This window comes from Uranotaenia lowii, chromosome 2 (genome assembly GCF_029784155.1).
Source record: "Uranotaenia lowii strain MFRU-FL chromosome 2, ASM2978415v1, whole genome shotgun sequence".
NCBI classification, from domain to species: Eukaryota; Metazoa; Arthropoda; class Insecta; order Diptera; family Culicidae; genus Uranotaenia; species Uranotaenia lowii.
Genome location: NC_073692.1, coordinates 106,008,423 through 106,025,393, shown reverse-complemented (window position 1 = coordinate 106,025,393; position 16,971 = coordinate 106,008,423). Strand labels below are relative to the sequence as shown.

General features: G+C 33.6%; 1 protein-coding gene across 1 annotated transcript in view; it reads left to right on the top strand.

Moving 5' to 3' along the window:
* The window catches only part of LOC129749824 (uncharacterized), a 110,141-nt gene that overhangs the window by 38,323 nt on the left and 54,847 nt on the right, over positions 1 to 16,971 (top strand). The window contains exon 2 of the mRNA XM_055744914.1: positions 12,638 to 12,825. Coding sequence (XP_055600889.1) covers positions 12,648 to 12,825 — 178 coding nt within the window. The 5' untranslated portion in view covers positions 12,638 to 12,647. The remainder of the gene's footprint in view (positions 1 to 12,637; positions 12,826 to 16,971) is intronic.

Sequence of the window (16,971 nt, the reverse complement as noted above, 5' to 3'; positions counted from 1 at the left end):
ACGATACTAGAGAGAGGGAAACAAGAGGGTTTAAATCCACTCATTTATATTATTGCCGTTTAAAAAAAATGACGTTTTAAACGACAAATTATAGATCCAAAATAGAAACGTTTGTTAGTATAATTTAATTTTAATTTTTATAATTTCATTATGTTTTGAAACAATTTCAAATAAAAACAAATTCAAACATCAATAATTTTTTTTTTCGTTCCAGAGATATTGAATATTTAACTTTTTCATGCTTTTTTTGCTCAAAATACTAATTGATTCTTACGATGTCTGTCAGGATGGCTTCAAAAAATACTTTGTAAATTAGAATAAAAAAACTTGGGATCTGGAACTGCTACTTGACTAGTCGGATAGACCCGCACTTATTTTCAGCTCATTTGATCAATTTTAAGGGGAGTCCTTCAAAAGCCCAAAGTTGTCTGACATTTTTTCACCTTTAATTTGAGCAAAACTAACCGATCATTTTTATCATTTTATCATTTTGTCATTTTTGTCATTTTTGTCATTTTTGTCATTTTTGTCATTTTTGTCATTTTTGTCATTTTTGTCATTTTTGTCATTTTTGTCATTTTTGTCATTTTTGTAATTTTTATCATTTTTATCATTTTTGTCATTTTTGTCATTTTTGTCATTTTTGTCATTTTTGTCATTTTTGTCATTTTTGTCATTTTTGTCATTTTTGTCATTTTTGTCATTTTTGTCATTTTTGTCATTTTTGTCATTTTTGTCAGTTTTGTCATTTTTGTCAGTTTTGTCATTTTTGTCATTTTTGTCATTTATGTCATTTTTGTCATTTTTGTCATTTTTGTCATTTTTGTCATTTTTGTCATTTTTGTCATTTTTGTCATTTTTGTCATTTTTGTCATTTTTGTCATTTTTGTCATTTTTGTCATTTTTGTCATTTTTGTCATTTTCGTCATTTTTGTCATTTTTGTCATTTTTGTCATTTTTGTCATTTTTGTCATTTTTGTCATTTTTGTCATTTTTGTCATTTTTGTCATTTTTGTCATTTTTGTCATTTTTGTCATTTTTGTCATTTTTGTCATTTTTGTCATTTTTGTCATTTTTGTCATTTTTGTCATTTTTGTCATTTTTGTCATTTTTGTCATTTTTGTCATTTTTGTCATTTTTGTCATTTTTGTCATTTTTGTCATTTTTGTCATTTTTGTCATTTTTGTCATTTTTGTCATTTTTGTCATTTTTGTCATTTTTGTCATTTTTGTCATTTTTGTCATTTTTGTCATTTTTGTCATTTTTGTCATTTTTGTCATTTTTGTCATTTTTGTCATTTTTGTCATTTTTGTCATTTTTGTCATTTTTGTCATTTTTGTCATTTTTGTCATTTTTGTCATTTTTGTCATTTTTGTCATTTTTGTCATTTTTGTCATTTTTGTCATTTTTGTCATTTTTGTCATTTTTGTCGTATTTGTCATTTTTGTCATTTTTGTCATTTTTGTCATTTTTGTCATTTTTGTCATTTTTGTCATTTTTGTCATTTTTGTCATTTTTGTCATTTTTGTCATTTTTGTCATTTTTGTCATTTTTGTCATTTTTGTCATTTTTGTCATTTTTGTCATTTTTGTCATTTTTGTCATTTTTGTCATTTTTGTCATTTTTGTCATTTTTGTCATTTTTGTCATTTTTGTCATTTTTGTCATTTTTGTCATTTTTGTCATTTTTGTCATTTTTGTCATTTTTGTCATTTTTGTCATTTTTGTCATTTTTGTCATTTTTGTCATTTTTGTCATTTTTGTCATTTTTGTCATTTTTGTCATTTTTGTCATTTTTGTCATTTTTGTCATTTTTGTCATTTTTGTCATTTTTGTCATTTTTGTCATTTTTGTCATTTTTGTCATTTTTGTCATTTTTGTCATTTTTGTCATTTTTGTCATTTTTGTCATTTTTGTCATTTTTGTCATTTTTGTCATTTTTGTCATTTTTGTCATTTTTGTCATTTTTGTCATTTTTGTCATTTTTGTCATTTTTGTCATTTTTGTCATTTTTGTCATTTTTGTCATTTTTGTCATTTTTGTCATTTTTGTCATTTTTGTCATTTTTGTCATTTTTGTCATTTTTGTCATTTTTGTCATTTTTGTCATTTTTGTCATTTTTGTCATTTTTGTCATTTTTGTCATTTTTGTCATTTTTGTCATTTTTGTCATTTTTGTCATTTTTGTCATTTTTGTCATTTTTCTCATTTTTGTCATTTTTTTTTAAACGCACCAAATTGTAGAGCAAGACTAAAAAGTGATTAAATTTTGCATCTAAAACAGATAGAAATTTATTTGAAGGTAAGTCGATTAAAATCGAAAAAAAAATTAAAAACATTGTTTCAAGCCATGAAACGGAATGTGTTCACATCAACTTCAAAACAAATCAATAACTTATTGGACTGAATAGTGATAAATAACGAACGATATCACATTTTTGTTTGACACCCGGTAACCTCTTGTCTAATTCAATCGAGCTTCCATAGTTTCTATTTTCATAGTTTTCCAAGGTGAGTAGTGACCTATCATCGATCAAGTGGCGGTCGAGCTGTGGCATCTTTTGGTTCGGTTCCGAGGAGCGCGGAACACGCGAAAGTCATGCCGCCGGACGCCAAAGACGACGACGTTTGTCGGTGCGTGGTGAAATGCGCAATAGCCATCTACTTTGCTAAATGAGCCAGCTGCTGATCTGTCTCCCGTGGGGCAAATCAGGTGAAGCGAGACATCCGAAATTTTTATTGATATTAATACTTAAATATATTATGTCGTATAAATAAGGTGGATAACGGCGCTGGAAAGCGAGTTTCAAGTTCAGAAACGGGTACACCGCAGGCTAAAGATCAATGGTATATTTAGCGAAATATATGTGTCGTCGATAGTGATAGTATGTTTTTTTTAAATATTTTTATTCATATTTGATTGGCATTCCGTTGGCCTGTGCGTGGAATGTTGAAATTGGAATATTTATTTGCTTGTTTTTCTTGGGGACCGCCCAAGGTGTCTTAAGACGAATTACCCAGTAAATTTCTATAGAAAGTAGAAACTGATTTAAACGTGATTTCCCAAAATAGATAAAATGGATTTAATCGTTGTTTCATCGCAACTTTCTGTGATTTAGTGCCTATACCTAGCGAAAATATCACGCTAGGGGATATTAATCAATAGTAGTAGGCTTAGCTTCCGTGTTTGATAATGCTGTGAAACAAAAGTATACACACTACAAACTTGTTTACTCAGCCTGGAGCTTCTCATTCAAGCAGGGAGATAAGCAGATACAAAGTATAGCAGTACAGCTAGGATATGAAAATCAACATGGAATATGGGTAAATAAGCAGGCTGTAGAATGATTCAGATGAAACTTCTTGAAAACTAATTCTAATATGGGAGGGGAAAAAATGTCAAAAACCACTTCCCTTACAAACCCGGACTTAGTCAAACGACTTTCTAGAGTTAACTAAATGAGTTAAAAATTGTTCGAACACAGTAAAGAAAAAAAATTAAGATTTAAAGTTTATAAAAAGCGACTTTTTTTAAATATAAAATTAAAAAATGCATTTGAGGCTATTTCAAAACCACTTGACAGAAACTCACAAATTTTCTTCCAAATGTCAACATTAAATTATCGGGCAGCTTCAGTTTCCATTCATGCTTCAAAGGCTATTCACAACACATGCAACACTATGTTTTTTCGAATACACTTCTTAATAGCAGCAAGATATTTAAACATACCTACAGTAATTTAAACATGATTTAAATTGACTAAATTTACTACTAAATATTCGGATTCAAAATATCCATAATTCTCGTTCGAAATAAACTTTGTGTTCGAAATAAACTTTATGCCAGAAACAGTCATATGACACGGTTCATAAGATAGAAGCTAAATATGGGGCGTTTCATTATGTCTAAGCACGATTTAAACTGAACAGTACACCCATAGAAGAGGTTGCAAATATCCAATGCCAATTTAGCAAATCTCTGTGCCGAAAATGCGCTAAAAGTGTACTATGTAGCTTCCTGGCCGAAAATTTTACAAAGCCACTGGTCGGGGTGATGTCCCCGACAAGTTCAAATTCGTTTTTGCCGATAAGTTTGCAAGAAAGTGTTTGATCTGGCAAGGTATTTGCAGCTGCGGACAAAAAACCCCGGTTTTTGTGAAAAACAAGTCCATGGACTCTGAAATGTACAAGAAGGAGTGCTTGAAAATTGTTTTCTCCTAACATTAGATCTTACAAAGGACCAGTAACGTTTTCGCCAGATTTGGCAAACTGCCACTAGGGGGCATCCATAAATTACGTAACGCTCCTAGGGGGGGGGGGAGGGAGTAAGCTCGAGCGTTACGAATTGTGACATAGGGGAGGGGGGGAGGTATGCTTATCGTTACGTAACGATTTTTTCCTTACAAATTTCAGTTTAATCGCAGCTATTTTTGTGTCACGCAATTTTTGCAGAATGATATGCAAACCAAAATCAGTTTAAATTTGTTAGCTTCGACATGATTGAAACTGGTTTGTAATCTTTCCTCTTCAAAGATTCTGAAATAGACTCCTTAAAATGTGTATTGAATATCCGTGAAATAACCGTTGGAAAACCGAATAATAGGTATGTATACTTACCTCCAAGAATTCAATTCAACATTAAGACCGAAATTTTACTAATTTTTCTCAATTTATTTAAAAATTGCAATTTAGATTCTTGCAACGAATATTACTGTATATTTTGCGAAACAAGTTAGGCTTCCTGAACAAAATAAAGCAATCAAGGTTGATCATCAGTTTACAAGCACAGAGCAACTCGTAATAAGACAATCGATTTAGTTTATTAGAGTTATCATCAATGAGTACTAAGGAGCGATTCTGTTTAGAAAAACGTTAATTTTTTTTATATGTTTTAACCTTCGAAAATGAGTATTAAAACCATGAGAAAATGAGGGGGGGGGGGGTAATTATCAGCGTTACGTAATTTTCATAGGGGAGTACGTCGAAATGTTACGATTTGTGACATACGGGGGGGAGGGGGTCAAAAAAGTTCAATTTTTGCGTTACGTAATTTATGGATGCCGCCCTACAGCAAAGATGTACTACAGTGGTATCGAGACAACGGGGTTGATTTTGTCGAAAAGGACATTAACCAACCCAACTGCCGTTAATTCCGCCCTATCGTAAATTTTTTAGGCAATTGTCAAGCAGAAGATGAAGAAGAATGGTAGGACGACTCGGGATGCAACAGAAATGAAGAGACTGTGGAACAAAATGGCAGCTGAGGTCAGCGAATAGGGTGTCCAAACTATGATGAGTGGTACTCGACGATAAGTTCGAAATTTCATCAAAAAAACATCGAAATAATTTTTTTTATCATTTTTCTGTCGAAGTGCAATAAAAACCCTACATTTTGAGTACAAAACATTTTTATTTCGTTTACATAGCTTTAATGCGTCCAGATTTTGGGTGATCCATGCTTTAGTCAAGGTTTTGTCTTGTGAAGGAAACGGGAAAACGAATGAATTCCCTCCCATTAAATGAGAACTGTGTTTTGCTTACTGCCTGGCTTACATACACACGCACAGCTAATTAAGCTGGGCAGCTTGGCTGGTGGTTGTTTGCAGGTGTATTGAAAGAAGGCAATTTTTTTTTGCTTTTGCTACATACACACGCTCAGTGCTCAGTTCGCTGGATGTCTGGTTTTGACCGGTATTTTTTTCTTTCCTCCTTCGTTTTGTGATGCGATAGAAAGGGACGTGAAAACGTTTTTATTTTGCGTATATCATACGCAATGCAGTTACGCCGGTAGGTTAATGCTGGAGGTCGAAAATCGAATTATCCCCGGTCGCATTCTATTCTTATGCCAATGATGCTATGATATTGATTACTCAGGATTAGCATAAAGGCTGAATTTTGGGTGTATCATCATAATTTTTTTTTACTTTTATGTTCTCTAAAGTCTTCTTTTTCAGTTAATTAAATTCCAATATCGTAGGGTAGTGATCAATTTTTTAGCGAAGACTGCTCATTACCTTCAGCCAGGGGGGGATTGGGGTTTTGGTGACACATACAAATCAAAAAGATTTTTTTATACTATTTAATTATTTAATTTCAAGTTCTTGTAAATAAACAGTTTTCGTATAAAATAGAAGCTTTAAGAAAATACATCCTTCAATATTGGAAATGGTAAGCTAAGGTTTTCATTTAAAAACCCTTTAGTAAAAACAAAGAAATCTTTGATTGAAAAAAAAACTGCTGAACCTAGCTTCTCATTTGATTATAAGGGTATATACGGACGATAGTATTGGCGAAAAGTTGGCCTCAGCCATAACCTCAAATTTTGATTTGTTGGCGGCCTCACCAGTGATGCTAGTGCGTTACTAAAATCAACATTTGCTTGTTTAAAACTAACTATAATATTTCTGAATTGATTAAATTTTTTCACTATAAACAACTAAACTAAGGTTGCCAGAATTTTTTCCACTGCCATCCGGGCCTAGCAATTCCGGGCATTTTTTCAAAAAAACCTGGCAAAATCCGGGCATGGATTTCAATTTTTCAAATCCTAAAACCGGGCAAAAACCGGGCAAAATTTAGGTGTTATTATATATAAATGCAAAGAAAAAATGCAAAAAAAATTAAATTAATATTTTATTAATGTAATTGCAGACTTCCAAAAACTTTTAGGAACACTTAAATATTTACAGGTTTATAAAAGTAAATCAGCGAAATTATTTAAAACAACCGTTGAAAATTTCCATACCGTTAATCGATTATGCAGAAACTTACTCAAAAACTATGATTTTTTTTTGGTTTCTTTGTGAAAATTGTGAAAAAATCCGGGCAATATCCGGACTTTTTTCACGATATCCGGGCAACCGGGCCGGACCGGACTTTCTCGAAATTTTGCATCAAATATCCGGGCAAACCCGGATAAAACCGGGCAATCTGGCAAGCTTAAACTAAACGTTTCAATTCATTACGGGGCGTCCCTAAATGGATGAAGATAAGTAATTTTTGGCTAATGAATTTTCAATGTGAATTCAAAACATCTGAAATATATTTTCATGTACTGCTTGATAGATTAAAAAAGAAATGTTTCTAAATTATAAACGAATGCAAAATCAAACATGTAAATTAATCAATGCCCCGCCTATGTTGACTTTGAAAAAAATCGCCTACATGCTCTGATCATTTTAAACATATCCACATAATTCGCTACATCTTTTAAGTGTACGATACAGTAAGTTGTCATTTCGTTCAGATAAATGATGCGTTTAATTTCACATTTCACGAATAGAAATCTACGGGAAAGTTGCAAATTCTCAGTACACTCATGAAAAGGTTTTTCAATAACAATGCAATTTAAAAAATAAACATTTTACAAATATCAATGCACTTGGCCCCCCTTAACACCCAAAAAAAGCAAAACACGAACGCTTTTCCACAGGGCGAATTTGTCGATATTAGTACCGGAAAATCGCGTTCATCGTGCGCCCTTCTCAAACATCGATTGTGTTCTCCCATGGTTTGAGGTTAGGGCTGAGGCCTCCTGCTAAGGTAATGTTCGTGTAGAACTGTCAATATATCCTAATAGCATAGAAAAAGTTTTTTTTCAAGAAACCTTTCAAAATAAATCGGATTTTTCAAAAGTAAAAGTTATAGATTAAAACTTTTTGGTTCAAATCTGATTCCTGTAAACTCACAGATACCAAGTTTCAGATTTAAGTTTGAAATTTGGCTTATGAAAAAACTGCATATGTAAATGTTAAACAATACAATAAGGAATTCCATGAAATTTGTTTACAATTACAATTTGTTACAATTAAAACCCTGTGTATGATTTTAAGAAAAATAAAAATTATATATTTTCCTTAAAAATGACAAAACTAACTCGCATCATACTTTTCATTTGTAATTTTTAGCTGAATTATGTATTCAAAATGACTTGATGGAGAATCTGAAATTTTGAAATTAAACTTACAATCAAAATTATAAGTATTCGATCTGTTACCGGATAAATTCCTCAATGAAAAAGTCATCTTGATATTTTATTTTGGTTGTGAAACTCATTAACGAGCTGAATCTGAATGTACAATTTGAATACTAATTCTAAATCTTTATCCTGCACTCGAACTCAGAATTTTAATTCAAGATTTGTTTTCGAATTTCGATGTGATTTCTGAAATATTTAAAAAAAAAAACTGTCCCTGATATTTGATTCCAAATCAGCATTTCCATTACAAGCCAAGAATTGAACTTGTTATAACTTTATTTATTATAACTAAAATAAAAAATGTTGCAAAAGAAACAATTTTAACTTTTTTTAAAAATGTGATTTTAAAAATTGAGTTTAAAAACTTTGTTTAAGAATCAAACAAAACCCAAGATGGTTTCCAGTTTTATTTGTTTTTAATTTTGAAAACGCATTTCAAAAACCACGTATCCAATTTTGAATAAAATGGAAACCCCAAATTTGATCGATTACAAAACAGCTTTTGATTTCAACTATCAATGATAATTCGAACCGAAAATCAAAAATCCCAAACTGGATACTTATTAAGAATAATCACCGTGAATTTTTGTTTGAAATTAATTTTGACGGCCTTATCAGTGAATGTCATGTTCTCATAGTGAGAACATTCCAAGATTTGAAAATTATAGATGGTTAGAAGAAGATTAGAAGAAAATTACAGGTGTTGAAAATGAGTGGGTAGAAATTTTCAGTGGGTAGAAAATTCACCTGTAATTTTCTTCTAATCTACTAAATTTCTACCCACTCATTTTCAACACCTGTAATTTTCTACTAATCTTCTTCTATCCATCTGTAATTTTCAAATCTTGAAATGTTCTCACTATGAGAACATAACATTCACCGATAAGGCCGTAAAAATTAAATTCAAACAAACTGGATACAGAATCTGAAATGTGAACACAGAAATGCATTCAATAATATGGAACCAGAACCTCTGAATGAGTATAATATTATTTAAAATTTAATTTTCAGAAACAAATTTGTATCAAGAAGCTAGACAATTTAAAAAAACTGAAGCAGAACTCTGAACTGGGATTATTTAGTTTTCGAGATTTTGACGTTGTCTCTGAGATAAGATTCCCAAGCAACCAAAAGTCACATATTTACTTCAATGAAGGAATTGAAAGTTACATATTGGCTGACAAAGAGAATCAACTGCCCAATTCCCTGTAGTGAACTTTATGTACTCATTAATGAACTTGAAAGTTGCAAAAGTGATTAATATGTACGTTGTATGTGACTTGTTTTGCCAAATTCCCATTAGTGAACTATATGTGCTCATTAACGAACTTGAAAGCTGCAAAAGTGATCTATATGTACGTTATACGGGACTTAAGTCACATAAAGGGCACAAAAGTGCCCAATACGGGATTTGGTAAGTCACATAAAGGGCACAAAAGTGCTCAAACGGGATTTGATAAGTCACAAAAAGTGCATTGATGTGCTTTCAAAATCAAATCACTACTTCGGGTTTTAGTTTCGGTTAGAACAACATCTAGGCGTGGTCTCGTGGTAGCGTGTTCGATTCTCACCACGAAGGTCGGGGTTCGATCCCCAAGCCGGGCAAGTTTTTTTTCAATAAGTAATTTTGTACATGAGTGACCATTCTGATGCGATATATGTAAGAAATGTAGGAAAGAAGCAATTGAGCAATTTGTCGAGTTTAAAATCCGGCGCGTGGCATCATGGCGGCACCGGTACAGAACACAGTAAATAATCAAGAGAAGGTGATATGAACCGAAGCCATCGGTTCAGTTGAGATAGAGAGAAATTTTTTTGCTCATTTTGCGATTTTTTGGAAGCTGAATTAAGAGGCCGCTGGAAGCTGAATAGAAGATCATTAAACTTGTTTTGGAACTTGAAAGTATCAATAAGAACTTAAATTTTGAGCTGCATAGATCTTACTTCATATCAATGATGGGGCTGAGTAAGCGTTTTTGTACCTGTTTTATGAGACTTTTGGTTGCTTGGGTTGTTACTCCCGAATAACCTTACTCAATGATCAACATTTGATTAAGAATTTAATATTTTGAATGTAGAGTATAATACCTCGCTTGATTTCCTGGACCCCCATGGGGGGAGGGGGGGTTCGAGACCGATTGCACACCGCGTGTGCAATGGAATTTGTGCCTTTGTCAGAACAATTGTGAGTTTACCATTGCTCGGAAAAATAATATTCTTATACCAATGGTATCCTCAAATGCTAGGCAAAATAAATTGAGAAATGGTTTTGATGAAAATCAAACGACATAAAAGTTATCTAAGAGAAAATTACTATGAGTTTGAATATCGTGAAAAGACCCACGTCTCGAATGGGTTAGCCCCCAAACCGCCCCCCTCCCCGTTCCTGCGGCCATGCCTTCAGCATAGACTGATTTAAGATGATTTTGTCGATTTGTTTCCAGTCTATTGCGAAGTTTTCGATAGAATCTGCTGGCTTCACATGTTTCCTCAATTACGATTTGGTGAGGGCCCAAAAATGTTCAATCGGTCTTGCATGAGGACAATTTGGCGGATTCATCTCCTTCGGTACGACTTTGTTGGATTTGTACCAAGCCATCGTTTCTCTTGAGTAGCGAGAAATCCAGCCTAAACAGTACCGGGTGATCATACTTGCGGATCTTGGCAGCGGGTGACGGTTCAAGCACTCTCGGACGTAGGGGAGGAGCGGGCTATATGCGCCTATTTTTGTTTTGAACAAAATTTCTGTTTTTTGGGCAATATTTCCGTTGAAATTTTATTGAAATTGCTAGAAAGTAATAATTTCCGCTGAAATTATTAAGCTGAAGTTTCATAAAAATCTATGTATATTATAATTTTATGGAATAAAACAAAAGTTTGGGTTGCCATACTATGGAGGCAGTTCATCCATGAGAAAAACTTTATCAAATCTATTTTTAGATCTTCAATTCTCTCTTAAGATGTTATTCGGAGCTTAGATTTGAAGGTTCAGTGATAAAAAACATTTATTTATTCTATTTAACCTGTTATTTTAAGATGGGGGCATTTTACAAACATGATGGGGGCATACAAAAACACTGTTTTATTTCAGTATATAATCATTATTAAACGTCCACAAAAGCTGAAATATGTTTAATTTCTTAAGTTCATTTGAGTAATAAACAAAAACCATCCTAGTTTTTGTTTTAAACTTCTTTACGTATAATTTTTAAAAGTCGAAATATTACATCAGAATGTATCAAAACCTTTTATGAATTTTTAAATTTTTTTGAGTTTGTAAATTCATAAAAAATTTCTTGCCTTATGTTCTAAGCGTATCACCCTCAAAAGGCATTGGTCAGATAAGCTGTCCAGTCAGCCATTTCATCAAACAGCCGTAGGGTCATTTAACCCGATAGGCCCATTTAGGAAACCTTTCCCCTAAACATCTGTATTCATTGTGTCAGTAGTCACGAACGGTTCGGAAAGCATGCCACACTCGCATATGGCTTGCCAAACCATTGCCTTTTTACCGAATTTTTCGGGGAAAATTGTCTCCACCTCGTCATCACTTTGGCCATACCGTACAGTGTAATACTAGTCACCCGGAAGCGATTTGTTATCAAACTTGCAATATTTAGGTTTCATCGTCAATGATCACGCACAGCGATTTTCTACACAGAAATTGATTATATAATTTACGAGTTCTTGATTTGGCGGGAGCAGCTTGATTTTGACACCGTTTCGGCTACTTCTGCTTCTTATACGTCTTTATACTCAATTCTACCTTGGTACGATGGACAGTCCTGAGAGAGAATTCACGTTTTTGACCACATCCTGAACTAAGGCAATTTTCTTACTGGCGTAAGCACACATAACTTTCCGGTCCAAAGTTTTGTCCACCGGTTCCGATTTTCGCCCAATTTTTTTTTGTCTACGAGGCTGCTTCCCTCTCCATACTCCGAATCGAATTTCAGAGTACATACTCCAATGCATACTTCTTCCAATTCCACCAACTGAATCAGCGAAGCGTTGAGGATAGTGCACTAATCGTGTACGAATTTTTTGCGCTTTTCCGGAGAAATGCTTCTCATTTTCACGAAAATTATGAAAAGTGGACCTCACGATTCACAGAGTTTTTAGTTAATCTGTAAACAATAACACCCAGCAAAAATCAGCTGTTTAAATGTCATCCGGAATGAGCAGGGTTGTATCAAAATCGTGCTTAGACATAACGGGACACCCTATATGTGACTGATGTTTCCATAGATTTCGTTCCGTGTAATTACTTCAGGAATGCCACTTTCTATAGCTTCTACAGATTCATTAAATTTTGAGTTAAATTTTCATAATTCTAAGCCTACTAGAACTTGTGAATCAGTCACATGCAGTATCTACTAAGCTACTACTATTTTCAGGTTGTTTACTAGTCAACAGATTCCACAACTGATAACGGACTACTAAAATTCACTAGCGACACTACACGGTTTGCTTATGGGATTAGCTATACAAGTTGCTATTATGTTGCAGGTTGTTATAGTAAACTGCATGCACCAGTTGATAAGAATTGATTCAGATTCATTCTGAAAAGACCTAGTAATATTTGTAAAATTAAACAAAATGTTTTCACTTTTACTTGTTTTCTAAACAACTGTTTTTTTCTCACTGTCTTTTACTTTCAGATTGTTCAAGATGAGGAAGACTGCATTGGCACACGTTTCCCTCAGAAGGGTGTGTCTTCCTACAATGTTATCCCTAGTATTGCTGTGCTTGCTGATGGCCGGAAACGTGCACTCGTACATGCCCGGATTTTCCGGTAGCGTCAAAAGCGAACCGTTCGAGTACGATTGTTTCCCGGCCAAAATGAAAGGTAATTCCTAATAATTTAAAACTTTTATATGTAATTGTTAGAATTTTATAAAACTCTTATCTACTCTTAATAATTTTACACTCTAAAAGGCGCTTCATAAGAAGTATCTTATAAAAATATAATCAGAATTTGTTTGAGTGTATGTACATAACTTCATTATTCCATTTAATTTATTCAATTACCTAAGTTTTTACAGAAGAAATTCTGCAAAAACACATCAACAGAATAGAGTTAAATTCATCAATCAGAACAGAGACTTATTAAGTTCTCATGGTACAAACTGTCTTCATACTCATTGATATATGTATGCCTTAAAAAATCCGTTAAATTGAAGGAAATATGATTATTGCTTCTGCTCCGTTTGCCAAGTAATTTATTGCTCACCTTTGAAGCTAGTTTTCAGCACCTCACATAGTTTAGTTGGAAATAAATTGGCTAGATCATGAAAATTGAATAAACAGCGAGCCGCCATTGGAAATCGAAGAACTAACAACTGGTGCACGTTTTGATTCGATAGATGTCGGTACCCACGTCAAAACTAAGCGGTAGCGACTTTTCAAATCAAATATCGACACAATGTTGCTTAATAGGTTTGACTTTTGTTATGATTTTAGGTTTGAATTCCCATTTTTCGTTTTGGTTGTTTGGTTTTTTCAATGTTGATGAAAGTTTTTTTCTCATTGCACAAGGTTAAGATTGCTCATTAGATATTTGTCAATTTTAAAATGCACTCTTCCAAATTTACCTTTCAAATATGATAAATGACGTTTCCCACTGAATATGTGGATCATCACCGGAAGTGAAGAATAAATGGCGCATCAATGTTTCTCTCGAATTGTATTGCGGATTGAGTGGAGTTGAGCGATGATGGAAACGGTCAATTTGGACCGACTATTCAGTTAGGTCAATAAATCTTAAAAGCTACAGGAGCACCATCCGTGATCGTAAAAATGTTTCAATTTGTAGCAAACGGTTTCTACTGCCGACGCTGCTGCTGCTGCCGCTGTTTAGTGTGCGGCCAATCAAAATATTTATTCAAAAGTCAAAAACCTAACATTTGGCCCCATAAAACATGTGGGTGTGTTTGTGATGCTAAAAAGAATCATCTGATGGCCCAACTACCTGTTGCTTCAAGAGCCACTAAGTCATCACAAGTAGATGCTGAACGCGGTTATGCTTTTTAGTTTTTATAATCTTTTTATGACATTCTTCATGTATTCCATAGCTTCAAAATATATTCAATAGCTTTTAATCTGCTTTCAAAACCTACTACTAAACTAAATATTCATTTTTTTTAAGTTAAGACTCTTAACCTAAGAGGCTTAAAAATTGAAAAATCAGGAAACGAAAATCACCGTTTTCGACAACTACTCATTTTTTAATTGAAATAAAGTCATGAAGCTTCCGGTTTGTGGCCTTTTAAGATGAGTGCAAAATGGTGCCTCGCGTTATTGTGTAAGATATGTCGCAAGGCACTCATCGTCAGAGGCCGCAATCCAGGAGCTTGAATGGGAAGTCTTCAGACATCCGCTGCATTCATTGACCAAATAACATATTTTCCGCTCTATACTCGCAAATGTCCCTAGCTGATTCTTGACCCAAGCAACCAAAAGTCCCATAAAACAGGTACAAAAACGCTTACTCAGCCCCATCATTGATATGAAGTACGATCTATGCAGCTCAAAATTTAAAATCTTATTGATACTTTCAAGTTCCAAAAAAGTCTTAATGATCTTCTATTCAGCTTCCAACGGCCTCTTAATTAAGTTTCCAAAAAATCGCAAAATGAGCAAAAAAATTTCTCTCTATCTCAACTGAACCGTTGGCTTCGGTTCATACCTTCTCTTGATTATTTACTGTGTTCTGTTCCGATGCCGCCATGATGCAACGCGCCGGATTTCAATCTCGACAAATTGCTCAATTACTTCTTTCCTACATTTCCTACATATATCGCATCAGAATGGTCACTCAAGTACAAAACTACTTATTGAAAAAAAACTTGCCCGGCTTGAGGATCGAACCCCGACCTTCATGGTGAGAATCGAACACGCTACCACGAGACCACGCCTAGATGTTGTTGTAACTGAAACTAAAACCCGAAGAGGTGATTTGATTTTGAAAGCACATCAATGCTCTTTTTGTGACTTATCAAATCCCGTTTGAGCACTTTTGTGCCCTTTATGTGACTTGCCAAATCCCGTATTGAGCACTTTTGCGCCCTTTATGTGACTTAAGTCCCGTATAACGTACGTATAGATCACTTTTGCAGCTTTCAAGTTCGTTAATGAGCACATATAGTTCACTAATGGGAATTGGGCAAAACAAGTCACATACAACGTACATATTAATCACTTTTGCAACTTTCAAGTTCATTAATGAGTACATGAAGTTCACTAAAGGGAATTGGGCATTTGATTCTCTTTGTCAGCCAATATGTAACTTTCAATGCCTGCATTCAAGTAAATATGTGGCTTTTGGTTGCTTGGGGATTTATGAAATACGAAAATAAGCAGTTGTTGAGAACGGTGATATTAACCTCCTGTTTTTATCAATTTCAAAGCCTCATAACCTTCCTTTGTGGTTAAAAAAAGGACACTTCCACGGTTAGGGTTATATTGACCCGGTTTACTATTTTGGCTGTATCTTCAAAACTACTAAACCGTTTTCCATAAATTATACCATTTTGGAATACATGTTCGTTATATATTTTCAAAGATAAAAATCCATTATAATTTTGATGGCGTCTAAAAATTGAGTTGAAAGAAAAAATGGCCGAAAAAGTGGGCATTTTCGAACAAAGATCGTGACCATTCCGATTCGAATAATGAAATTTCTTTATGTCAGCTAAATTGATGCTAATTTAAAGATTCATTTAAAGTTATAAAAGTTCTTGGTTTCTTATGTCATGAATATGACATGAATGGAAATTTAAGGAACAGTTGAAAATCATTGATTTTCTTCTAGAAACCCATCGTATTTTTTACTGAATAATTACCTCATATTAAAAAACTGGGCCGAAAAACTATTCAATCTATAGAAACATGAAAACCAATGGAAACTGACTATCATGTTTATCATGTTTTATTTTCGGCTGGAAAATTTTCAAGAATCCTGAACCACAAATTCAAAAGTTTAATTGGTGCCTAATAGTTATGAAATGTGATAAGCCGGGGATAAGAAGTGTGTGAAGTCACTGCCGGCTTGCCGATGGATTTTGGTGAGATTGTTTTATGTTGAAATTTTTCAATCCTATCTACCGAGTAGGATTTCCTATATCGTACCCTTCCAGATCCCTTCTGAAACAGCTTTCTGACTCGTAAGAGTTCTCTGCACCTAAAGAGTTTGTTTTGCTGTTTCAGATCTTCCCTACCATGATTACATTGACTTTTCGCGGTGTGCAATATGATACCACATTGATTTTCAAAAGTAACACTTGAAATAAGAACTAAATCCAGGTACCGTAATCCGGGGTGATATATATTGATCACTTTTTTAAATATATTTCGATTATTTTTTTTCTGTTAAGGCTGCTGAGGCGCTGAGCCGTATTTCAGCATAAAATGGATTAAATGTGAGAGTAGATATGCTCTGGGTAACAAAAACCGTAAAGTAAAAGTATATCTCCGATTTGATCCTCAATATGTTGACATGGTCACCCTATCAATCTCTTCATTATTAATTCATCACTATCGGTTGAAATTTAATGTAATTTCACAGAACGGTAATTTTTTTCATCAAAATTCCTTGGTCCTGATTAAAAATATAGTTATGAAATCATTGAAAAAAATTCTTATCGAACTTTTCAAATAACTAGCTGTGGTAGTAAAACCAAGCACTTTTATTTTTTTTAATATGAGCTTATAGTCTACGTAGATTCATATCGATCAAAAGTTTTTCAATACGATTTCAACAAAATGAGTTATCTTTGATGCAAAACACCCATTTTATGCACTTTATGGATTTAAAGTCGTTTTCCGAAGAGCATGAAAATCAAAAATCAAATTTTCAAAAAGCCTGTATGACACTATCCGGATTATTTTCTTTTTTTTCTGGTCGACTCTGGTAACCCTATTAAAAAATCAAAAATAAGAAACTGTAAGCTGCTCATTTTAGGAAAAAGTCACAAAATTTCATGTATCTAATTCT